The sequence below is a fragment of the Dermacentor silvarum genome, chromosome 11 (assembly GCF_013339745.2).
Source record: "Dermacentor silvarum isolate Dsil-2018 chromosome 11, BIME_Dsil_1.4, whole genome shotgun sequence".
NCBI lineage: Eukaryota > Metazoa > Arthropoda > Arachnida > Ixodida > Ixodidae > Dermacentor > Dermacentor silvarum.
This window is the reverse complement of record NC_051164.1, coordinates 16,110,839-16,135,859: the sequence shown is the minus strand read 5'-3', so window position 1 is coordinate 16,135,859 and position 25,021 is coordinate 16,110,839. Positions and strand designations below refer to the sequence as shown.

The window sequence follows — 25,021 nt, the reverse complement described above, 5'->3', positions numbered from 1 at the left end:
ATGGGCTTCGCCTGTCTTCCTTGTTACAAAGAAGGACGGTGTCGTAAGGTTTTGCGTCGATTATCGCCGGCTCAACAAGATCACTCGCAAGGACGTCCATCCCCTGCCACGCATAGACGACGCAATTGACTGCCTGCAAGGAGCCGAGTTCTTTCATCTCTGGATTTGCGCTCCGGGTATTGGCAAGTGCCTATGGAAGATGTCGATCGGCCGAAAACAACCTTTATCACGCCCGACGGCTTCTACGAGTTTAACGTCATGCCTTTTGGACTCTGTAATGCGCCCGCGACATTCGAGCGCATGATGGACACAGTTCTGCGAGGCTTAAAGTGGCACACATGCTTGTCCAATCTTGACGACATTGTAGTTTTCGCGCCCGACTTCACCATGCACCTCGAACGCCGCTGGCGTGTTTTGACGTGTTTATCGAACGCCGCCCTACAATTAAACATAAAGAAGTGCCGACTTGCAGTACGGCAACTCACGATACTTGGCTATGTCGTATCCAAGGACGGAATTCTCCCCGACCGCGACAAACTTCGCGCCGCTGCCGAATTCCCCAAGCCAACGTCCATCAAAGAATTGCGCAGTTTTATCGGTCTATGCTCTTACTTCAGGCGCTTCATTCGGAATGTCGCCGCCATCGTATCGCCCCTGACAAAGCTCCTAGGGAACAACGGGCTCCTCACCGCATAGTCATGAGAGAGCGACGAGGCGTTCACGAATCTTCGTCGTTTGCTGACTCCCCCCCCCCCCCTCCCCAATTTTGCGCCACTACGACCCGACGACCCCTACAGAGGTACACACAGATGCCAGCGGTGTTGGCCTTGGCGCTGTCCTCGCGCAACGCAAGCAAGGGTTCCCTGAGTATGTCGTTGCTTATGCCAAGCGAACCCTTACGAAAGCCGACAATAATTACGCCATGACAGAAAAAGAATGTCTCGCGATCATCTGGGCTCTAAGTTCCGGCCATATTGTATGGACGCCCATTTGATATCATCACGGACCACCACGCACTATTTTGGCCGGCGTCATTGAAAGATCCGTCCGGCCGCTTTGCACGTTGAGCACTTCGCCTGCAAGACTACGACATCCGCGTACTCTACCGCAGCGGACGACACCACTCGGACGCCGATGCCCTCTCGCGCTCTCCCTTGGTTGACAACAATGTATCGCGGTTGACTGTGTCTTACATCGACCTTCGCACCATCGCTTCTGAGCAGCGCAAGGACCCCTGGATTGCGTCGATTATAGGCTGGCTCTCTGATCGTCCCAGGTCAACAACCCGCGCGTTGCGCCGTCAAGCTCACCATTTCGCCATTGGCGACGACCTGCTTCACCGGCGCAATTACAGCTCCGACAGCGGCCAGTGGTTGTTAGTAGTGCCTCGCAGTCTGCGTTCCGAAATATGCGCAGCTTTCCACGCCGATCCACAGTGTGCCCACTCTGGCGTTTTCAAAACTTGCCAGCGCCTTCAACAGTGGTACTACTGGCGAGGGATGTGCAGCTACGTTCAAAAGTTCGTACGCTCTTGCCCCGATTGCCAGCGCCGGAAATCTTCACCCCGCCTCTCGCCAGCTGGGCTGCAACCTTTACCTTGCCCCACCCGGCCCTTTGGTCGCGTCGGTATAGACTTGTGCAGGCCCATTCCCATGACATCGGCTGGAAACCGCTGGGCCATTGTGGCAGTTGACCACTATACGCGATACGCTGAAACTGCGGCGCTTCCGGCAGCTACAGCGTGCGACGTTGCCTCCTTCTTGCTTCGTCGATTCATCCTACGTCATGGGCCACCCCAGGAGCTGTTAAGTGACCGCGTACGTGTATTCCTCTCCGAAGTAGTTGAAGCTGTTCTCAAAGCGTGCCACGTTATTCGTCGCACAACAACGGCGTACCATCCTCAAACCAATGGACTCACGGAACGATTCAACCGTACGCTCGGCGGCATGCTCTCAATGTACGTCTCCTCCGACCACACGATCTGGGACGCAATTCTGCCCTGCGTCACCCACGCGTACAATACCGCTACGCAGAGCGCTACTGGTTTATCGCCATATTTCTTATTGTACAGCCGGCACCCATCGCACACCATCGACACAATGATACCATACCGGCCCGATGCATCTGAATGTGCGCCCACGGTAAGACATGCCGAAGAGTGCCGCGACCTCACCCGGGCCTTTACCTCCAATGACCAAGAGCGCCAGAATAGCACTCGCGGTGACACCACCTCTGCGCCCACCTTTCTTTCTGGAGCACTTGTGTGGCTCTCAGTTCCTTCCGCTGCACCTGGTTTGTCTTCCAAGTTAATGCCCATGTATGAAGGTCCCTACCGCATCGTCGAGCGTGCATGACCCGTCAACTATGTGATGGAGCCCGTTGAACCATCTTCGGACATGAGCCGTCGCGGACGCGACATTGTCAACATCGAGTGCCTCAAGCCGTATTATGATCCACTAATAGTGACGAACTGCTAGGTAGCCGAACGGCCCCGGGTAATTGTAGTGAAGAGGGACGATGCAGTGGGGCATCCTTACCAGTGCTGTCTAGTAGGTCGGGCTCTCCAGCGCATCGCTCGGACTATGCCGCTCGCTCTCGCGGTTTCCTGAACTGATCCAGCGGTCGGCCCTAACGCTTGCGTGCAATAAACGCCTTTACAGATGATATAACTGATAACATATGATTATATAAATGAGAAATAACTGGGGGTCTAAGACAGCACCCTGCGAAAAACTGGAATGCACTTCGCAAAAAGACGTAGTATAGCCGTTTGCAGCAAGAAATTGTGATCGCTTATTGAGGAAACATCCAATCCACTTTAAAGGGTCCCTGAACCACCCCTGGGGCTTCGTGAAATAACATAGTCATCGGGTAGCGTACGCTGCTGTGGACATCTCTGCCAAGTTTTGCCGTCATCCGCGGTGCGTGGAACTCGCAAGCGGAGCGCGAAGTTACGTTTCTCTCAAATACTCTCGTATCAACAGAAGCCATGTTCCTCACTCTCTTCTGTGTGCTTTATTGCATAATAAAGCGCATTCCAATATGCGGCTGCTATTGGTCGCTGCGGTCAGCTACACCACGTTCGCCGCGGGGTGCCTCCACGAGTCCACTGGCTGCTCGCTGTGGACGACCGAGTTTGGCTTACGTTTAGCGCGTCGTAGGCACCAAAATCGGAAGTGTTGGCCTCTACGTTAACATCCAAAATTATATTTGAACTGCGCGCCAAGGTGACGTCATTGCGAAGGCGGAGCGTTTTGGCCCTGCCCCACTCCGCCGTAGCCTTCGCAGTGCAAGACATTGAGGAGAGAAGGGAAGCACAGTGGATGTCGTGTTTGATTGCTAATAACTCCGCTTCTGCTGAACGCATTGAAGTACTTTTTGTGGCAAAGTATTTCTGAAATAGCCTATTTTCACTCCCAGTGTCCTTCTCCACTTCGATAAAAAGTGTTTCAGGGCCCCTTTAAGACGTTACTGTAAAGATTTAGTCGGCGTAGTTTGTAAAGTAACAGTCTATGGCAAACATTATCCAATGCTTTTGAAAAGTCGAGGAAAACACTGGCGGCAAGCAATAATTGATCAAGAATCTTAAGTAAGTGATTAGTAAAGGATATTAACTGTGTTCCACATGAATATGTTTTCCCGAAGCCCTACTGTGCTGACGTGAAAAATAAATTAGGTTCTAAAAAAATGACTAGGTTAGTACACATTATGTGCTCGAGCAGCTTACAACAAATACTAGTTAAAGAAATAGGGCGGTAAAGGTATGTCGCATAGGTCCTGTCTTTGTTCTTTCCTAATGTGCTGTCACTGTTGGCGCTTCATCTTTTGAAAGCTATGCACCAACTAGCCCCACAACATGTTTTACCGGTATCGGTAAGCGGTTTTTATGGCCAAATTTATGCAGTGGAACGACCTGCCCAATTTTCCATTGTCTAGGAAGTGTAGGCGTATCCAGTGGCTGTTGGAAAATTTTAGTTAGTATAATGGAACTGTAAGCAATAGCATTTTTCAAAAATTTTGTGTTAATACCATCATAACCAGGAGAAGAATCATTCTTAAGTGCTTCAATCAGTCCTACGACGTCAAGTGGTTCAACAATCACTGGTGACATAGGTAAATAATTGTGTCAACTCACAGTAGGTAATTCATTATGGCCATCCACAGAAAAGTTTTTAATAAAAGATTCGTTAAGAAAAGTGGCGCAATGGTTTTCATTAATCTGGTTACCGGATGAGTCAATCAAGGAAATATGATTGTCGGACGGTGGGTACGTTAATGATTTGCCAGTTTATAACATAGACGGCAAAACGTTAGCAAAAAAGTTATCTTTAGCGGATTTGAGTGCACCTATGTAGATGGTCGATGCTGATTTGTAAGCAACCCAGCGGAGGTGGTTAGTAGGCAAACATCTGGAGACACGACAGAAACGTTTCTTTCGGTTATATAAACGTTTGACATAAGCATTGTGCCACGGCGCATGTGCGTTTGACGTAATAAACCGACTAGGGATATTTTTTTTCTGTTAGACGTTCGACTTCAGCTACAAACATATCTCAGTTCAACTGCACTGAACGGGTATAAAAATTGCTTAAAAAGATGTCTAAGAAATGTGCTACTTCACTGTTAATCATGTCAAAGTTAGCTTTCCTGTAGTCCCGTATCGTTTTCTTTTTTCTTGTTCGCCTTAGAACAGGGCGCATTAAATGAAAACGAAAGTTATGAATGATCACTGATTCTCGGTGTATAGGTTATACCGGTAGCGAAGTCTGTTCGAGTCGTTAGTAGTAGATTGAGAATGCTGGTACTGTTATTGGATGTCCTGGTCGGCAACACGACTATTTGGGCTAGAGAAAAAAACTGAACATAAGTTAAAAAATTCATGAGGCTGTGGCAAGGACGGCACTGAATAAGGTGGGTTTGCGTTCCATATTATACTCAGAAAGCTGAAATCTCCTAGTAGAAACAAAGGATATGAGGGAAATCATGTACAAACTATAATAATTGCGTCATACAGTTCATCGATAAATGTTGAAGGTGAGGGAGGACAGCGATAGCATATACCTAATATTCTCTTGTGGTAGCCAATGGTTACTATGTCCCAGGCTAATTCGAGTTCAGTGTTAATATGAATATATGAAGAAGGAACGTTCTTTGAAACGACAAGAAGGACGCAGCCTCCCCTACGCATTGTCCGATCACAACGGTATATTTGAAAACAGTTGGCGTCGTCAAAGATTTCATGATCACGGACATGCGCGTGGAGCCATGTTTCCGTTAAGGCAACTATGTTTGCGCTACACGTGTCAATAGCTGATGATAAAGAATTATACTTGTTTAGTACACTTCTAACGTTAGAAAAAAGAACTAATACCTGAGGACGTGATTTGCGGCCAACTCCCCCCCCCCCCCCCCCCCGCGTCCCTATGTAGACTTGCTAGCCGAAGAAGCATGGGCATGACTGGCATGATCGATGCGTTTATTGACCTCTAGAACTTGATTGCAGCCTGGAAAATACATGTAACATTTGTTATTATTGAGCAATTTGTTGTAACGTAACTTAAATTGTGGTGAACCGGGCTGAGCTTTCCCAAAGTCAACGAGTTTTTTTACCAGCCTGCCTTGTTGCGATTGAAAAGTCTTCGCAGAGTGTGATGTTCTTATTCTTTAGTTGATTACGTAGTGACAGTACTTTCTCTTTTATTTTGAGATTAGTAAACTTGGTGACAATGGGGCGACACTAATAGGTGAAAAGTTAATACCTAAACAGCGCGCCCTTTTAAATGATTCACTGGGAAACCTGTCAAAAATGGCAGCTATAAAATTTGTTACTTTTACTTCTGTTTCCTGCCAGGTTTGTTTCGAATCTGGATTTCTGTGAAAGATTCAGTTTTCCCGTCGCAATCTGTCCTCTAGATCGGTTAGTCTGGATGGCGCCTGATTGTCATCGGTTAGTCCTTGCACTGATTTTTGCATACTTGTTAGTTCTTCTGTCATGTGATCTAGCTTTTTATATTATTCTTCTAATTCGTCAAGCCGCTTCCGGATGCCAGTAATTTCCGTCCGTGTGAATGCATTTTTGTCCGGATTTAATTGCTCTAACATCAGCGGCAAGGTCAGACTGACTTTTAGAGATTTATAAGGAGCGAGAGTGTACGTCTTTCAACATATGTAATAATACGTTCATTTGTTCGGCAGGATTTTCGGGTAAGTCATCAAATTCTTGTGGCACTGTGGCAAGGGTGGTAGGTACAGGGTTAGTTTCAATGCCACCGGAACACAGTAATATTGCCACGTGTACTTGTTTATCTTTCACCGGTGACAGCTCTTCACCGGCTCACAAATATTAACCGTTATCGCTCGGCGCAGGACGCGCCTGCATCGGAAGTTTCTCGAACTTTATCGATGCTTCTTTCCGTTGTCTGTATTCACCGACGCTTATGTTATCTGATTATATGACCGACGCGAATTGTCTAGAACTTTCTGGAAGACACGCGGGCACCAGGGAATAATTTGGAACATTCGATGACTTATGTATAAAAGCCGACGCGTTTCGCCGCTGATCAGATTTTCGACGATCGCCGACTGTGTTCGCCGCTATCGTTGTGCTTCGAGTGTAACTTGCTTTTGTGGGCACGGGTTCGCCCAATAAAGAATCAGTTTCGCCATTCACAGTTTTACGACTGTTTTCTTCGTCACCACTACGTGACATCTGGTGGAGATGCTTTATTGTCCTTGTACCGGACTCCCCCGTCCAGCCGTAAGCCAAGCCCAAACCGTCCAGAAGACGTCGACGCCTACCCCGACCAGCGAGCTAGCCGTAGGGTATTGAACCTGCCACCGGAGTACGAACGCCTACCCGACAAGACCAAGAGGACAAAAGTCACGACCTCGGCAGCAGCTGCCATGACAGCCTCTGCGCCGACATCTGCAATCGTGATGCAACAACCCAGGGAGCCGCCGACTTTCTGTGGTTCGCCATGTGAAGACCCCGAAAGCTGGCTGGAGGCATACGACCGGGTCGCTACGTTCACCAAGTTTGACTGTGACGACAAGCTGCGCCATGCTTACTTCTCGCTTGAAGAAGGTGCCAGAACCTGGTTCGAGAATAGGGAGCGTGCACTAACAACATGGGACCTCTTCCGAGCCGCATTCCTGTACACCTTCACGAGCGTCGTCCGTAAAGAAAGAGCTGCAGCCTTGCTGGAAAACCGTGTACAGCTCCCGAATGAGAACATCGGTATGTACACTGAAGAAATGACTCGATTATTCCGGCACGCCGACCCCGCTATGCCCGAAGACAAGAAAGTTCGCTTGCTCATGCGGGGAGTTAGGCAGGAGCTATTCGCCGGACTGGTGCGGAATCCACCAACGACAGTCCAAGACTTTCTCTCGGAGGCTACGACGATCGAGAAAGCACTGGACATGCGCAATCGGCAATACAATCACCGTTCGACGCCACAGTACGCCGAAGTCCAAGGACTCTCCCACGACCTACGAGACACCATCAGGGCGATAGTACGCGAAGAGCTGCAGAAGTTGCTACCGTCGTCGCAGCCTCAAGTTGCATCTATCGCCGATATTGTGCGGGAGGAAATCCAGCAATCGCTAGGACTTCCCGAATCGCCGCAACCCCAGCCGGAAGCGATGACCTACGCCGCCGTCGCCCGTCGTCAAGGCCCCCCTCCTCGCTCGCGCCAGGGCCCCGTAACGCCGCAGTACCGTCGTCCTGGAAGACACGCGGGCACCAGGGAATAATCTGGAACGTTCGATGACTCATGTATAAAAGCCGACGCGTTTCGCCGCTGATCAGATTTCCGACGATCGCCGACTGTGTTCGCCGCTATCGTTGTGCTTCGAGTGTAACTTGCTTTTGTGGGCACAGGTTCGCCCAATAAAGAATCAGTTTCGCCATTCACAGTTTTACGACTGTTTGCTTCGTCATATGGCATTGAAAAACATTCGCTCAAAGTATCGCACAGCACCCGTGGGCACGGGAACAGCTGTAGACAGCGGTTGTTTGATTTTTTAGTATATTGTGAAGGTTGTGTACACACCTGCATGGTGAAGAAGTAGTGGCTTAGAGCGGTACAAAGACCACTATTCTCATGCCCACTGAATCCGATGTCCAGGCGTTCGTGGTTAAAACTGTTGGTGGCAGTTGCTGTTGTTGACGATGAGGCTGGTCGGTTTTAGAAGATTATCCAGGGGGCGTCAATTCTCGGCGTGTGTTGATCGAGTGCACTGACGAGGCTCGTTGTTGGCAGCGACGCACTCACATGCGCCAAGCCAGCTGAGGACGGCGATAACCACGGCAGGGCAATCGCAATCAAGGCCTGCATGGTGAAGAAGTAGTGGCATAGAGCGGTACAAAGACCACTGTTCCCATGCCCATTGAGAATATGGGGTTTTATGTGCTGGGACGATGATTTGATTACGATGCACCCCATAGAGGAGGACTTCCGGCTAATTTTGATCAAATCGGCTTCTGTAATTTGCAAATAACTGTAACAGGGTTCTTTCTCCTTCTTGAAACTCTTGAAAACCATTGAATTTGGAAGGACATCATCAAGGATCCGTAAAACTCCTTGACTTGAGTTTGCATAAATAGGATTCAAGCTGAATAGAGTGTGGCATAAAATCGAGCAGAAGGAATCAATACATTATATCGCCTTAAACTTGCTGTCCCTAATCCATAAGTTAGCGTCTTATGCCACTAGCCTTCAGGCTTTCTGTGTTTCTATTGAATGCAAATTCTGTAATTTCTTTACCGCATTGATTTCTTTCACCAGATCTCATTGTGGCCCGAGAGCGTGCTGAAACGTGTTCATTACAAGGTGTCACCAGTGAAGTTTCCAGAACCGGATGCCGGAATGTGGCACAACCTTTTCAGTCCTTGTGCATCTCAACGCCTATTTCTTCCTGTGAGTGAGGAGGCCCATTTACCCTGTTTTATGCCTGTTTGTTTTTAGTTGGGCCACAGTCAAGCTCAGTATTACTTCTGCAAGTCACTGTCAATAACGGCATCAGAAGGCCACAGCCATATTGTTTTCACCACAAGCAGAATGAATTATCTGGATAGCTCTCAATGAATGGTTGGTGTAAACCTAATTTGCTTGTGCAAGGCTTTTTTTTTAAGCCTGCTTCACTATCCCTGAATTGCACTGAAAGTTTGAGTCAAACAATCTCTTCAAAACCCTACGGAAAGAAGAAAAATTCAACTGGGACAGATTTAACTGCTGCTATCAGATGTCTTACCTAAACCCACGCGTACTATCGTATCGTACTATCGTAGGAACCAATTTGCAGGCGGGTGCTAGAAGTGCTCAAGTTAGGTACCAGAGAGCTGGAAGAACGCCCACATTAAACAAATCCATAACAAGGGACACGTTCAATAATTTAATAACTATAGACCCCTTAGCTTAATTTCAGTATTGTATAAAATATTCACCAAGATAATTTCCAATAGAATCAGGGCAACACTTGACTTCAGTCAACCAAGAGAACAGGCTGACTTCAGGAAGGGATATTCTACCAAGGATCATATCCATGTCATCGGTCAGGGAATCGAGAAATCTGTGGAAACCTCTCTATGGCTTTCATTGATTATGAAAAGGTATCTGATTCAGTGCAGATACCAACAGTCATGGAGGCATTGCGTAATCAAGGAGTACAGGAGGCATACGTGAATATCTTGGTAAATATCTACAAAGATTCCACAGCTACCTTGGTTCTACACAAGAAAAGTAGAAATTTACCTATAAAGCATAAGGTCAAGCAAGGAGACACAATCTCTCCAATGCTATTCACTGCACGTTTAGAACAAGTATTCAAGCTCTTAGATTGGGAGGTCTTAAGAGTGAGGATCAACGGTGAATATCTCAGGAATCTTCGATTTGCACATGACATTGTCCTATTCAGCAAGAATGGGGACGAATTAGAACAAATGAATGAGGACCTTAACTGAGAAAGTGCAATAGTGGGGTTGAATAATAATATTCCGAAGAGAAAGATAATGTTCAATTGCCTGACAAACGACCAAGAATTCAGGATCGCCAGTGAGCCTCTATAGAGTCTGCAAAGAAGTACGTTTACCTAGGTAAATTACTCACAAGTGACCCTGATCATGAGAAGGAAATTTACAGAAGAATAAAATTATGTTGGCGTGCATACGGCAGGCATTGCCAAATCCTGACAGGGAGCTTACCTCTGTCGCTGAAAAGAAAAGTGTACAATCATTGCATTTTACCAGTGCTAACATATCAGGCAGAAACTTGGAGGTTAACCAAGAAGCACGAGAACAAGTTAAGAACTGCACAATGAGCAATGGAACGAAAAAATGTTCGGCAGCAAGAGAGTGGTGTGGATCAGAGAGCGAATCTGGATAGCCGTTTTTCTAATTGATATTAAGAAAAACATGTGGAGCTGGGCAGGCCATGTAATGCGTAGGGTGGATAACCGGTGTGCCATTAGAGTTACAGAATGGATCCCAAGAGAAGACAAGCGCAGTCGAGGACGGCAGAAAACTAGGTGCGGTGATGAAGTTAGGAAATTTGCAGGCGCAAGTTGGGGGAATCAGCTAGCGCAAGACAAGAGTAATTGGCGATCGTAGGGAGAGGCTTTCTTCCTGCAGTGGACATAAGTATAGGCTGATGATCATGATGATGACTAGAAGTGCGCCATCTTTATTTTGTCCTGTACTGTGTGAACTGCTCGTAGAGCATGCTGGCAGACATGGACGCTGTCATCTACACTGACGCTGATGTCCTGTTCTTAAGTCCCATTGAGAGGCTATGGCAGCACTTCGCATCCATGAACAGCTCCCACCTGGCAGCGTTGGCGCCCGAGAGTGAGGACATTGCAAGCAACTGGTACCGGAACTTCGCCATGCACCCCTTCTATCAACCACTTGGTGAGAAATGGTGTATGTATACCCACTATGGTGGCTGATTGGCTAAAGCAGCCTGATGCTTAGCATGGGGTCATGAGCGGTTGTGCCAGTGGCAGCACTGGGATAACAGTGAAATGCAAGAAATATGGGGATCCCATTCACCATGGGAATCGATGTAAGCGAAGCTTTGTATGCTGTTTGCTTTGCTTGACGATAATTATTGGCGCGCTTGTCGCGTCTCGTCGTTGTGCTCGCGTCTTCGAGCCAACATACGTTCGCGGTTTGCGCCACGTTTCGCTGCGTAGCAAACACGCTCCTTTTCTACGCGATGCTTCATTCGGGCCAGGGTGTCCTCTACCCTGAGTGCACGCTTTGGAGTCATTTTACTGGCGCGTGCTTAACTGCTCCGTCTGCATACGCGGCCAGCACGTTGTTGAGACGCCAGCTGCAAGCGCTCTCTGCAGGCTATGGACGATTGTTATGTTTACACAGTCTCAGCCAAGCACCTGCATTTTTGTCGCGCAGGAAAGCTAGCACAGCTAGCGCCATGCGCACAAACTGTGAAACGCTGCCGCGGCGGCACCGGCCTGGATGCGCGGAAATCAGCGCCATCTGGCAGTGTTGCAAAAAAAAAAAAAACTGCGCGCGCGAGCAAGACAATCGCAACAGCCGCGGCCGGAAATTCGGAAGAGGCAAAGGAAGTTTCGCTTGAAAATAAGTGGATCCCAAGCACAATGGGAATCGATGTAAGCGAATCTTTGTTAGCTGTTTGCTTGTGGTGACTGACCGATTCAACAGCTCATTTAAATTTCTGAAAATAATTGATGCATTGTGAACAAAGGAACCGTATGCATTCTAAAACGTCAAATACAAGTACTTTTCACTTAGCCGGTGACGGCAACCCTTTTTTCTTCTAACACGATGTCTGACTAGAGTGTTTGTAGTACTCTTGATCAGTCAAATCTGAGTGAGTGGCCCTTATTAACCACTAATTTGTGATCGGCTGTTATGATTTGTTTTGCCAACTTGCCCCTCCGTGCCAAGCACAGGTGTCAACTCGGGCGTAATGCTGATGAACCTCACCCGCATGCGGCAATTTGGCTGGGAGGAGCGCATGGGGCCACTGCTGCAAAAGTATGGCGGCAACATGAGCTTTGGCGACCAGGACCTCCTGAACATCTTGTTCAGCGCGCACCCTGAACGCCTGTTGCTGCTTTCGTGCCGGTGGAACTACCGGACCGACCACTGCGACAACGGAGCGTACTGCACCGCGGGACCGCCGGCTGTTGTCCACGGATCACGCAGCGCCTTCCTCAGGCCCTCGCAGCCGGCTTTCTGGGAACTTCACCAGGCTATGCGGCAGGTGAGATTGGCACTGCTTGTGCAGTGCAACCCACCTAAATAATAGGAATATTTAGCCGGTGTGTAGACTTCTTATCATTACAATTTTAACGGAATGCTAGGAAATCTGTTGACGCTGTGCTCATCACGATGTTAAGCCTGTATCACATGAAGCGACTTTCTACGCACCGGAAGCGCGATTTCGCTTGCATACGATGGAAATCTCAGTCGCGGTGCCGACCCTTCCGCCTTTTTGACCTCGACCAACCCGTTGGCCGCACGTCGCACCGATCGCATCGATCGCTGCGATGTTCCGTCGAAATTGCGCCGTGAGCGATTTCGCTGTTTGTTTTGGGAAGTGGCGTATCGCTAAACAAATGCAATGCGCGGAGTCGTGGATTGCTGAATCCAGTACGTACGCGAAGGGTCTATAAAAGCCTTGTACCACAGATTCCATTCTGCCATTTCTAGGCCTTCGTGACACCTTACGTAACAAATAATGTGCGGTTTCACGATTGCTTCGTATGCTATAGACACACCATTGCGAGTTGCCAATACTACGAGGTGTTCGATCCCCACGATAGGAAATGACCTTTTGTGTCGTCATCATTTGCTTAATTGTGGAGTAGCATACAAAAATACCACGTACGGAGAAGTTTAAATAATTGCAACCCTGGCAGCGGCAAATGATAAGATAGCCAAGTAGCCGAAGTTTCCGCGTGGTTCTGGACGCGTGGCCGTTTAGTTGCATTTATTTCCTGTCGGTTTTCCACACGCGTAAATTTCACAATGCATCTTGAAAGCTTATCTTAACTCACTTGCTTATTAAATTTGGCGAGACAAACGTGCATGCAGGGGCTCCAGAAACGGGGGGGGGGGGGGGGCAGTGGGGGCAGTCACCCCCACAGGTTCTAAAAAAAAATGATGGAGTTTTCCGTGCCAAAACCACCATCTGATTATGAGGCACGCCGTAGTGGGGGACTCCGGAAATTTGGACCACCTGGGGTTCTTTAACGTGCACCTAAATCTAAGTACAGGGGTGTTTTCGCATTTCGCCCCCATCGAAATGCGGCCGCCGTGGCCGGGATTCGATCCCGCGACCTCGTGCTCAGCAGCCCAACACCATAGCCACTGAGCAACCACGGCGGGTCACAGGTTCTAAACCAGTGGCGGCAGGCCCCCACACTCAAAGCTGTTCTGATCGCCCCCCCCCCCGCTTCCACCCCCCCCCGCTTCCACCCCCCCCCCCGCTTCCACCCCCCCTTCCACCCCCCCCCCCCGCTTCTCATGTCGTCGCCCATCCAACGCTAAAGACAAACCATGTGCGCAAAGTGCCAACACCAGGCTACACCGCGTTGGAGCCTCCGCTGCGCTGTGACTACCGAAGCGCTCCCTGTCGGTGCTCGTTACTGTCACGATGCAACACTTCGGTTCACCGCTCCTAGATGGCGGCGTCATGCCTGTCAACAAAACATGTTATTCTAGTCGGCGTCGAGCGTCACATTCATTAAGCCTGACCCTCATGGAGCGAACTTTCCCGACGATATTCGTGCGTCAAAAAATGTAGCGAGACGCGCCGTCGTGTTTTCGCCTCACCGCCCCTCATGCGACGATCCAGCGGCGACCGCCGCCTTGCCGCTATCAATGTGGTCAGCAGTGAAGCAGGAGATTACTGTTTTTTAAATGTAACCCCCAGTAAGGTTTAGCATGTTGCGACACTTAATAACGTCATAACTTAGTGTTTTAAAATTTTTCTTGAGTTATTTCTTCTACATTTTACGCTTGGCTATTCACAACCTCCAGAAAGCGCAGAAAACAGCTTGGCTCTGCCAACATTGTGTCCATGCGGACAGAGAACAACTACGCCACCATAGAACTACAACGTGCGGACTGCTCACACGCATCGGCAGATAAGCTCTGCGCCATACGTGCTAGGTGTCCCTAAACAAGACGTACTGCAATGGGAGCCGTCCGGCGGCGTCTTTTATTGAAGCTGCTGATTTTGAAGAAGAAAAAAAGGAAGAAAAGAAGAAAAGGTTCTGGGTGAATCCAGTCTGGATGCATCGCAAGTCGGAAGGGGACTTTCACACTGCGGTGAGTGGACTTTCCTGATGTGTTGGCTTCTAGATGGTATGCGTTAATTATTGTTTAATATGAGATGTAGCGAAGCGCCCGATGTAATCTCGAGAGTGTCTTTTTTTACACAACACAACGAAATCGAGAAGACCACTTGGTCGCCAAGCGACGAAGATAAGGATACACTGAAAAATAAAACGACGCTTTTCGCTCGTGTGGTCGGTAACCCCGTAATTGCTCCGAGTCTTTTGCGAAACCATCAGTACTCTGTTGGATTTAAACAAAGTGAATTTTGCTAGAAACACTTTGTACCTGCATGCTGATACAGCTCCTCGCATATCCTTTGCCAAAAAAAAAAGTTAAATCTTTCTGTTGCTCTGCGCGGGGTACTGTATCGGGTAAAAAAGAAAAGAAAAAGTAGCACTTACTGTTTTTCATTGCACGTTTAGTTTATTGAGTGGTGAGGGTCTCAACCATGCTTCATTTTTTACAGATGCAGGTCATGAAGTCTGACCCAGCCATGTTTTTTAAGTACTACCACATGACTCCGCAGAAGTTCAGTGATCTGCACAGTATTGTGAAGAACAGCTTGAGAAAGTATTTCTTGTGCAGAGAGCCAGTCTGCTCCGAAGAGAGGCTTGCCATCACCTTGAGGTGTAGTAATATTTACCCACATGAACCACGCTAAGGTTATTGTGGTTAAGGAAAATGTTGATTGCAAATTCGTGTTATTCTTCAGGTATCTATCGTCTGGAATGTCGATTAAGGACGTAGCCATGCTGTTCCGGATCGGCCATGAAACGTGTCGAAGTATCATTCACCAGACATGCAGAGCTATCTGGAAACACCTGCAGCCGCTCTACATGCCTGTAAGAGAAACGACCACTCACTTATTTTCTAGGGGTGTATAACAGTGCAAGTTTATGCAGACACATTTCTAAAAAACAGTGTAAATGCTGTATAAGCATCAAAGGCTATCAGAGACATTGAAGTTAAATATGAAGGACCGACCACCAACGGTGGTAAATTTGCTTCTTTGGTTGACGGTCCTCAACACTTGGAATGAACCACAGTCACTGGCATCAAACGACGTACTGAATATCCATTCCATTCTTTTACACGTCTTTGTGCGCTGCCCATCAAGCAGCATAAGCACAGTATGTATATGCTATTAAATTTGTGTTGCTTCTCTTTAGGTGCCAGGGTGCAAGCAATGGGAGGAAATAGCGCATGGGTTTGGCACACGTTGGAATTTTCCGAACTGCCTTGGCGCCGTTGACGGCAAACACGTTGCAGTAATGGCACCACCGAATTCAGGAAGCAACTACTTCAACTACAAGGTATACAATCTGCTGAAAAGCGCTCACACTGACACACAGTATTTGACCTATGGTATTCCTAAATTTGCCGGGGTGTGCTTAGAATTAATAAAAATAAAGTCATGAATTGTTTCACACATCCCTTTTGTTACAGGGGACGTTCTCTATTGTGCTGATGGCCGTTGTCGACCCACAGTACAAATTTTCAATGGTCAGCGTGGGCGCACCTGGTCTGCACAGCGACGGTGGCGTATTCAAGTCTTGTGAATTTGGAAGGCAGCTCGAAAAGGGGACCCTACCTCTGCCAAATCTTTGAAGGCTACCGAACAGTAACAAAGTGGCGCCCCATGTATTCGTGGGGGACGAGGCGTTTCAGCTTCGCCATGATTTTCTGCGGCCTTTTCCTGGCAAGAACATGTCCCCCAGCCACCGTGTTTTCAACTACAGGCTGAGCAGAGCAAGGTATTAGGAACATAACGGATTACTTTAGGCACTTACTAATTTTGGCTTTTTTTTTTGCAGGCGCATTGTTGAAAATGCGTTTGGTATCCTGGCAGCCAGGTGGAGAATCTTGCTGAACCGTATCAACCTACTTCCAAAGAACGCAGAGTTTGTTGTCCTAGCTTGCTGTGTCCTGCACAACTTTTTATGCACAGGCAAAGAATACATGCCACATGGCTTCGTAGACAGCGAAGATGAATATGGGAACATCACTCCCGGGCAGTGGAGGGACAGTGCCCAAAGCAACGACCTCCTCGACTTGGAACCTACAGCTGCAAAAAACTATTCCAAAAGTGCGGCTGAAGTGCGCAACCTTTTTGTGCAGCACTTCATGAATAAGGGAGCTGTGCCGTGGCAGTGGGCACATTCTGGTGTGCAAGCACCGACCTTCAGTATTTTGGCTCCGTGCATGCCGCCTCCTACTATGATGAGTAAATAAAATTGGATCAATAGAAACGAAGGCTCAAATTGTGATACTTTTTTTAATAAAAACATGCGATTTTCATTTCAGTAATGTTATTAATCATGTCACCATCATTCACATATGTGCCTGCTAAACACTTCTAATATTTCGATCTGGAGTGTCGTCCTCATTCGCTTGGAGAATGACCGTAGCTTATGGGCCACAACTTGGCCAAACATGGCCTCCTCATCTTCATCCTTCTTCAGCAGTTCTGCAAGGAATCGATTTCGACGTCGGCCTTGGACTTCTTTCCAAGCTTTCGTGGTATTCTCTTCGTCACGCTTCCTCCCGAAGTTGCAGGCATGTCGACTTCTGGAGTGGCTGCTTCTGGAGTGGCTACTTCTGGAGTGGAGCTCTGGGAGCTATATATCCAATCAGTCTCCTGTGACTGAGTGTCATCAGTAGAGTCTGCAAATAAAAGTAGTGCAATGAAAGTACAGGCACCAGCTATGTGTTCATGCGTCTTATTTGGTGATCTCAACATGAAAGGCAAAAGTGACGTGCATGTTGAAAAAAAAGAAAACTGTTGCCTACTATCTGTACTGCTGTATACACTCATCAGCAGCCCTTCTGCAGTTTTGTCCGCATTCGCTTTCGTCTCTGCGAAGTTGCCCTGAGTACTGAAAAAAAAGTGTTACACAGACTGTACGGTCACTTTCTGTCCCCCCCCCCCTTTTTTTTTTGAAAATATGATCATAAGGTTGTTTAATATTGTAAACAGTAGGTAAACTTGTCAATAGAACAATACAGAAATGGAAAAACTTGATTACAAAAATGAGACTTGCCTGCCAATGTCTACAAGATCTTTAAGAAAGATCATGAGCTTGAAATAAGGCCAGCGGATGTCGTTGGAACCGTCTGCGCCGGATCCACTAGGTGCGCCCGTTTTCCACGCACGGTGCTTTTTCGTGAATGTATCCCGTAAACTTTTCCATCGTGCTTGGACAGTGGAGCCTAGGAGTAAGCAGAGACTACTGTCAGAATTACATCTTGTCACATGCCTTAATGAACCATAATAATGCAGCCTGCAGGTTTATTTCATGCTTAATAGCTCTGTTAAATAGTTTGCAGTCTGCACTGCCTTGACGCTGCAACGTGGGCAGGGCTCTTGACTACAACAATGCTTCTCACCAGCTCTTTGCACTAAAGCGAAAGTACACGTCGCACAACGCACTCACAGCGTCTTCGTATGCACTACAAGTCTTTGAATCAGCCACCGATGTGCATGATCACACGCAGGCCAAGCGCGACGCTGCAGACGCGTAGCCAACTACTCAGTAGTGCCATGCATATTGGCAGCTCTGTTACAAGTGCCCTGCTATGTACTTCTATACAAACATGCACTAAAGACCAGCGCACGAGCACGGCAAGCACCACCAATTTAACTCACCGTCCGGGTCGCGTCCACACTCGGCTGCCACCTCTTCCCATGCCGTCATCTTCTTGCGCTGGTCTTTGTAGTCGGGTCTGCAGCAGTCCCGCAGCACTGGTCGTTTTTGCACCTCTGCTATGAGTCTGTCATTAAATTCCACGCGTGCGGCCTTTGATGGCTTCATTCGTGAATGCGCTGGCTGGTTGTGAACTTCTTCCATGTTCACTACACGCTGGAAAAGGTTGCGGCACTACAAAAAAATAACCCGTGGGAGCACGCAATCCGACTGTGACAGAGCTGACACAACACAACACACGTGCGATGTTCGTGGATACACCGCCGCCATCAATCCCATCATGCAACGGCCGGAAGTGCAGCCTCCTGATTGGATCGGGCTTGTCGCCGCGCGCTGGACGCTTTCGGCGGCGGGCGAAAATATCTATGCCCTCCAAATCGGTGGCGTGCGTCGTGATTTTTGACGCCGGCCGACGAGCGGCCGGAAATTCGTTCTATGAGGGTCAGCCTTTATTACAGGAATTCACCCTGGACCCCGGCATATTCTCCCGACAGTCCGGGTTCCAGCTTTGGTCTTCCCGTACCTTCTTTGGTATTATAGAGGTGTCTCCTAATACGCTGAATAATGACACGTTCTTTACATTTAGTTAGTATTGAAAACAATGCTTTGCGGAAGCACTTATCACAATCGGGGCAGCCGCACGCTCTTGATGCCCAGCTGCTTGCAGTTGGTAACGTAATGATTCAGATATACAGGCAAGGGATTGAACGGTATAAATTATATACAAAATTGCTTAACGGTACAAATTACCTAAAAGAATGGCTATACCATATGATGTTATGAATGAATGAATGAATGAATGAATGAACCTTTATTTGAAACAGTGACTTGTCAGTCGAGGTGGGAGAGTCCCTAACCCTTTGGCCTGGACCGCCTGCCTGGTCCGGGCGACGAGTTTGCGCTGGTCGACTAGGTCCGGCTTGGAGATCGCAGGCTCCCACATTTCAGTGAGGCGGCTTGGGTCTGCGTCTGCTGCTACTGGCTGTGTCGCTGTGATGCTTGCTCGGGAGTTCTTGCATTGCAGTAGGAGGTGCGCCAGGGTGTCTGGCACGTTGTAATGTGGACAGGTGTAGCTGTATAGCGTGTCTTCGAAATGATGCAATAAGGTGACATGGGTGAAGGAGGTGCTCTGGAGTCGCCTTTATTCGGTGCCTTCGCTTCTTGTTAGTTTCGGATGTGGGGGAGGGTATACCCTGCGTCCAAGCCGATAATGCGACAGTACTGCTTGGTAAGTTAGTGGTAAGTATTGATTCTGTTTCCTCCGTTGATGTGGGTGGGTTGGACATGTCTATAATCTCGTGCGGGGATGCGCGCTTGACGCTTGCATGGGCAGAGGCTCCTCACCTTCTCCGACACATTAGCACACTACAAGAAACAAGGACAAATACACCCACAACTCGAAAAACAACTACATAGATCACAAGAAGCAGACTGGAGACGTCTACAAACGCGAACCTTTCTAGAGCCAGTGCACCTCAACCGCATCTACCCCAGGCAATTCCCCGACGCTGGCTGTAGCCTTTGTTAACACGAATACGGAGACATAGCACACATCCCATGGAAATGCACATACACTACAAAGCTCTTTGATCATAAAAACATAAAACCCCCTTGAGGAGCGTTTGCGCGACGCTCGGGCTATCCAGCAGGCCCGGGAAACGGTGGAAAGGCTAAGCCTCACCGCGTGCACCCGCGTAGCCTAGGCCAGGCCGCCAATACGCAGGTTGTTAATAAAGGTTTGTCCACTCCAGTCCACTAACAAAAACCGAAAGCAAAGGGCGCAATTGTAAAACAAGCATATTTCCGATACCTTCAATGTGGAAAACATTCATTCCGTGACTAAGTATTGCTCAACAGCACTGCATAAATAAGCATGATCAGGCATACTAAGTCCTCTATCAGGTAGCTGGTCCTACAGATGTATAAATGTCAAAAGACATGAATGTTCATACTGCATCATGCACACAGCTGAAAGAAAACCTTTTTATACAGTTGTCCCTTCTGGCAGATATGAGTAGGCGGCAAGCAGTAGGAACTTTATTAGATGCCATTGTGCAATACCACTTTTCAAAGAATTAAGAAAGTATCTACACTCAAATCTTGTTACTACGAAGTTGAACTGGGAGCCGAATTTATTTCGTTATACAGATTATTGATATTCCGTACAATATAAGCCCAAAGGGGTGCGCAATTGTAAACATGGAAATAAGAAGACATCCTTGAGGCCCGCGAAACCGTAAATGGCCACGCATGCGAAGAAATTTGAATAAATCAACAAAAGAATCTTCGGCCTGTACCACTAGCGACTTCTTCGCACCTGACGCGACAGCCTTCAGATAGCTGCCTTCTGTTCCACTGTGATGGTATTTTGCTTCCACTTTCACCTGGCTTGTCGCGGTAGAGCTACACGTGGCACACCACACAGCGCTCCGCATCGAGATCGAGCAGGCTAACGAACTTAGCCGCACCGGTTAGGCTCGGCCGGCTCGTGGCCTCCGAGAGTGCACGGGTGCCAATGTGATATCCGGGACCACGCCAAACTGCCGACCCACGTGGCGCGCCGTAGGGAGAGGGAGAGTGCACTAATCTTTTCCACCGCCACCGCTGCCACGCGTTGCAGTGCGGCCAGCTGTAGGCACGGCCTGGGCGTGACCCCCGAGTTTCCAGTTGGTAATTCTGGGAGGCCAGGTCCAGGCCGTGCCTGTGCGGCGGGCCGCAGGGAAGCAGAAGTAAATGCACTAATCTTTCACATCGCGGAATGCGATGTACTCGGTGTCCAGCAGTCGGGCATTTTTTTGTTTCGAAGGCGGATCTAGTTCGCTATATCCATTGGCAGGAAAATTTCAGTTCGTTGAAACGACGTTTAAATGCATGGATATATGTAGTGATTTCAGGGAGAATTTCATTTATTTCGTAATAGCCATTATATTGTAATATCCCGTTTCGTTATAATGATCGAAGCTTGAGTGTATCAGCAAAACTTTGTAGATTGAGCCTCCTTTACAGCAGATGCTATCTTGCCCGCTCTAAAAGTAAAGAATAAAATGGTACCCATCCTGGAGGCTTAGTGGTTATGGCGATGCGCTGCAAAACACGAATTGGCGGCATGTAATCCCAGCTGCCGCAGCCACATTTTAATCCGGGCAAACTGCGAAAGCACCCGTGTACTCTGAATTGAATGTACATAAAAGAACCGCAGTTGTCAAAATTATTCCGCCTCACTATGGCGTGCCTCATAATCAGATCGTGGTTCCAGCACGTAACACCCCAGAATTTAAATTTTCATTAAGGAATAAGACGGGCTACCTTGTTGTGTAAACATCCCAAATAATTTGTCATGGTAATTGAATGAGAATTTCTATAATAGATGTATTGTGACGAAGCAGTTATCACGACGTTTATTGCACGTCGGAGATGTGGCGAAGCGACCATGCCGAAAGCACAGCTCACACACGAGAGAGAGCCCCATAAGTGATGATGAAGAAGATCCCCATGTGAACCCCACGTGATGATGATCATGTACAGATGACAATGAATAGCATAATAAATGCCCACACTAATTTCTCCCCGGAGAGCGGCCATCCTGGCCGCAATTCAAGGGGACTGCGAACGCCTCGTGAAAGGCTTCATACGGGAAAGGTGGACAACCTCAGCAGCGCGGCAACGGCGGTCATTTGGAACAATAACAGGTGCCACGTGATAGTTAACCGGAGAGGTTTGCTCCAAGACTTAGTAGGGGCCGATGAACCGAAGCTGAAACTTGTCACCAAGCCAGGAGTAGGCACTGGTGTCCATAGCAGCACTACCTCGCCAGGGCGGAAGCACACGACGCGATGAGAGGCGTGGTAATGGGGCTTGCGGTCCTGTTGCCGTGCTTCGGTGTTGATGCGGGCGAGCTAGCGACAACGCAGAAAGCGGGACACATATTCTTCCCAGGAGGATGGACATCGACTGACAGTCGGCGCGAAGAAAGAAACGTCAAGACAGAAAGAGGGTGAACGACCATAGACAACGTTGAATGGTGAGTAACCGGTCATGCATTGAACGGCGGTGTTATACGCAAAAGTCACGAATGGCAAAATTGCGTCCCATTTTCTGTGATCTGGTTCGATGTAGATGGCTATCATGTCTGATAGCGTGCGGTGAAATCGCTCTGTTAGGCCGTTGGTTTGCGGATGGTAACTGAAGGTAGTCTTGTGGGTGGTACTTGTGGGTAGTACTTCGTCGACGAGTTGCGAGAGGAATGCTTTTCCACGGTTGCTAAGGATGACGCGAGGAGCACCATGACGCAGTACTAAAGCTTGAAGTATGAAAGCAGCAACTTCAGAGGCTTAGGCGGAGCTCATACAAGCTGTTTCGGTGTAACGTGCCAAGTGGTCAACGGCTGTCACAATCCATCGTTTACTGGAGAGAGTCACAGCAAGAGGACCATGCAGGTCAATGCCAACGACTTCAAATGGTCGCGACGGACACGGAACCGGTTGCAGTTGTCCGCTTAGGGCTGATGTAGGGAGCTTTCGACGCTGACAAAGGGCGCAGGAAGCGACATACCTCGCTACACTGGGTGCGCAAGCCGGGCCAGTAGAAGCGACCTTTGATGCGGTCATATGTTTTTCTGGAAACCAAGGTGACCAGCAGTCATGTCGTCGTGAGAAGCCTGCAGGACATCGACACGTAGAGAGCGTGGCAGGACAGGAACCCAGCGTTGACCGTCAGGGCGATAGACATGGCGGTACAGAACACGGTTGTCAATCTTAAATTGCGTCAGCTGTTGACGAAGGCGGGCGTTAGACGGGCGCGAAGCTCCTTGAAGGCGGTCTATGATGCGCCGACAGTAAGAGTCAGCAAGTTGGTGAGATTGGAATAATCTGTTGTCGTGTGGAGGCAACATTTTACAGTGGCCAACAAGAAAGCATGTGAAGAGGAATCGTGCGAAAGCTTGTTACGGAAGGTAGTTGGAGGACCGTTGCATGGTGTCGTAGGAAGCGGACAGCGAGAAAGCGCGTCTGCATCCTGGTGTTTTTACCGCACTTGTAGGTAATAATAAAGTCATATTCTTGCAGACGAAGACTCCGCCGACCAAGTCGTCCAGACAAATTCTTCAGCGTCGAAAGCCAGCATAAGCATGATGGTCTGTAACGATGGTAAAATGGCTACCGTGAAGATAAGGTCAAAATTCTGCGCAGACCAAACGATAGCTCGGCATTCCTGCTCCGTAATGGTGTAATTCTTGTCGGCGTTTGTCAGAATGCGACTTGCGTACGCGACGACCCTCTCACCTAAAGAGTCGTCTCGCTGTAGGAGAATGCCACCAATGCCGGGACCACTGGCATCCGTATGCAGGAGGGTAGCAGCAGCTTGATCAAAATGGCGAATCACTGGTTCAGATGTGAGAGCGCGCTTCATATGGGGAAACGCTGATTCACATTCGGGAGACCACACAAAGGCAACATTAGAACCCAGTAATTTGTACAGAGGTGACGCTATTGAGGTGAAGTCTCGTATGAATCGGTGAAAATAGGAAGCGAGGCCTAGGAAATGACGGAAGTTTTTGCTCTTTTCGGGACGAGGGAAGTGCGGAACTACCGAAACCTTGTCAGGATCAGGATTAATGCCGTCCTTGCTCACAATGTGACCTAACCCCTTGATTGTCTTGCTCTCAAAAAAGCATTTCTTGGTGTTGAGCTAAAGCCTAGCGTTGGCAAGGCACGTGAGAACTTTGTCCAGCCGTTTCAGGTGCTGAGAGAAGGTTGACGAGAAAACAACAATATCGTCTAGATAGCACAAGCAAGTCTTCCACTTCAGGCCACGAAGAACGGTGTCAATCATGCGCTCGACCGTTGCGGGCGCGTTGCAGTATCTTGGCTTCGACACAGGGCCTATTCCTCCTCATGCCTCGGATACCAATCTGCGAGACGTTGTCGAGGAGCAATTGGCATCCATGGCTGGTGCAGCGTACACGGACCCTCTAACCCCTAGGGCCCCACCGACGTACGCAAAAGTAGCCGCAGTTTCTCCAGTCATCGTTTTACCGATGCCTCCAACACCAACGCCGGCCCACAATGGCTTCTATGACTACCAGCGCACCTACCCAACCGAGCTATACGCAGTGGCGTCCGCCTCGTCCCATCTGCTATTACTGCGGCTATCGTGGCCACATAGCTCGTCTTTGCCGCAAGCGCCAGCAAGACGAGCGTCGCGGATATGACGTATACGAACGGGATGACTTTTCGCCCGGAACTACATTCCATAGTCTAGTTATGACCAACGCCGGCCTTATTCTCCACCACGCGGCCGCTCTCCATCTCCTACTGTAGCATCCGAGACGGCTCCGACGTACCGTCCTGCGAGACGCCGCTCGCCGTCACCCCTTCGCCGCTCTATGTCCCCACTTGGACCTGCTACTCGATTCGCCGAACGTCGTCTGGAAAAGTGAATTATGCAGCTTTTGGAGGAAAAGCTGCATCGAACGACAGGACAGAAATACCTCCATCGCGTCTGTGCAATATATTGGTTGTAGTAGAAGGTGTACAAGTGGAAGCTTTCATTGACACTGGTGCTAGTGTTTCAGTTATTCACCGTGAATTGTGTTCGCGACTCCGGAAAGTTACGATACCCTATGATGGGCCTACACTACTCGTTGCTTAAGGGGCCACCATTCGAGCTACCGCCATGTGCACTGCTCGTATTTCCATCGATGGACTTCTCCATTACGTACAATTCGCAGTGCTAAGTTCGTGTGCCAAGCAGCTTATATTGGGATGGGATTTTCTTTCTACGGCCTCCGCCTCTATCTACTGCCGGCAAAGCGTTCTCCACATGACCGACAAGACCTATTCACTTCATGTACAGATGACAATGAATAGCATAATAAATTCGCACAGTAAATTCAAGCTCTGAGCTAATTAAATTTTTAAGCAACTCACACTGTAAAGCGGAACACAAAGGATGGCGACGGGAACCCAATGTATAGCAGGCAGACTGT

General features: G+C 48.6%; 3 protein-coding genes across 5 annotated transcripts; 2 read left to right on the top strand and 1 right to left on the bottom strand.

The window, feature by feature from the left end:
* Positions 1-10,731: 10,731 nt before the first annotated feature.
* Positions 10,732-12,293, top strand: LOC119432434 (glucoside xylosyltransferase 1). Its single transcript, XM_037699601.2, has 2 exons — positions 10,732-10,909; positions 11,938-12,293. The coding sequence occupies exons 1-2, from the start codon at positions 10,732-10,734 to the stop codon at positions 12,291-12,293; spliced, it is 534 nt and encodes a 177-aa protein (XP_037555529.2).
* A 1,417-nt stretch (positions 12,294-13,710) lies between these two features.
* On the top strand, positions 13,711-16,419 carry LOC125941642 (uncharacterized). Of its 3 annotated transcripts, XR_007464522.1 has the most exons (6): positions 13,711-14,323; positions 14,799-14,959; positions 15,045-15,174; positions 15,502-15,645; positions 15,779-16,086; positions 16,147-16,419. XR_007464522.1 is itself a non-coding variant. In XM_049659400.1 (5 exons), the coding sequence occupies exons 1-5, from the start codon at positions 14,288-14,290 to the stop codon at positions 15,938-15,940; spliced, it is 633 nt and encodes a 210-aa protein (XP_049515357.1). In that variant the 5' UTR covers positions 13,711-14,287; the 3' UTR covers positions 15,941-16,419. The 3 variants fall into 3 exon arrangements, 1 of the variants encoding a protein (XP_049515357.1); XM_049659400.1 differs by having other exon boundaries at positions 15,779-16,419; XR_007464523.1 differs by lacking the exon at positions 14,799-14,959 and having other exon boundaries at positions 15,779-16,419.
* A 567-nt stretch (positions 16,420-16,986) lies between these two features.
* LOC125941256 (uncharacterized) lies at positions 16,987-18,356 on the bottom strand. The gene is made up of 3 exons (XM_049658226.1): positions 17,979-18,356; positions 17,374-17,542; positions 16,987-16,996 (listed from the first exon to the last, which is right to left on the bottom strand). Exons 1-3 carry the CDS (start codon positions 18,178-18,180, stop codon positions 16,987-16,989), a joined length of 381 nt encoding a protein of 126 aa, XP_049514183.1. The 5' UTR covers positions 18,181-18,356.
* Positions 18,357-25,021: the final 6,665 nt, after the last annotated feature.

Coding starts and splice junctions, on each gene's coding strand:
- LOC119432434 (XM_037699601.2), top strand. CDS start 10,732: ATGGACGCTGTCATCTACACTGACGCTGATGTCCTGTTCTTAAGTCCC. Junction 10,910..11,937: donor CCCCTTCTATCAACCACTTG/GTGAGAAATGGT, acceptor TGCCAAGCACAG/GTGTCAACTCGGGCGTAATG.
- LOC125941642 (XM_049659400.1), top strand. CDS start 14,288: ATGCATCGCAAGTCGGAAGGGGACTTTCACACTGCG. Junction 14,960..15,044: donor AGGCTTGCCATCACCTTGAG/GTGTAGTAATAT, acceptor GTTATTCTTCAG/GTATCTATCGTCTGGAATGT. Junction 15,175..15,501: donor TGCAGCCGCTCTACATGCCT/GTAAGAGAAACG, acceptor GCTTCTCTTTAG/GTGCCAGGGTGCAAGCAATG.
- LOC125941256 (XM_049658226.1), bottom strand. CDS start 18,180: ATGGAAGAAGTTCACAACCAGCCAGCGCATTCACGAATGAAGCCATCA. Junction 17,543..17,978: donor GTGTGGACGCGACCCGGACG/GTGAGTTAAATT, acceptor GCTTACTCCTAG/GCTCCACTGTCCAAGCACGA.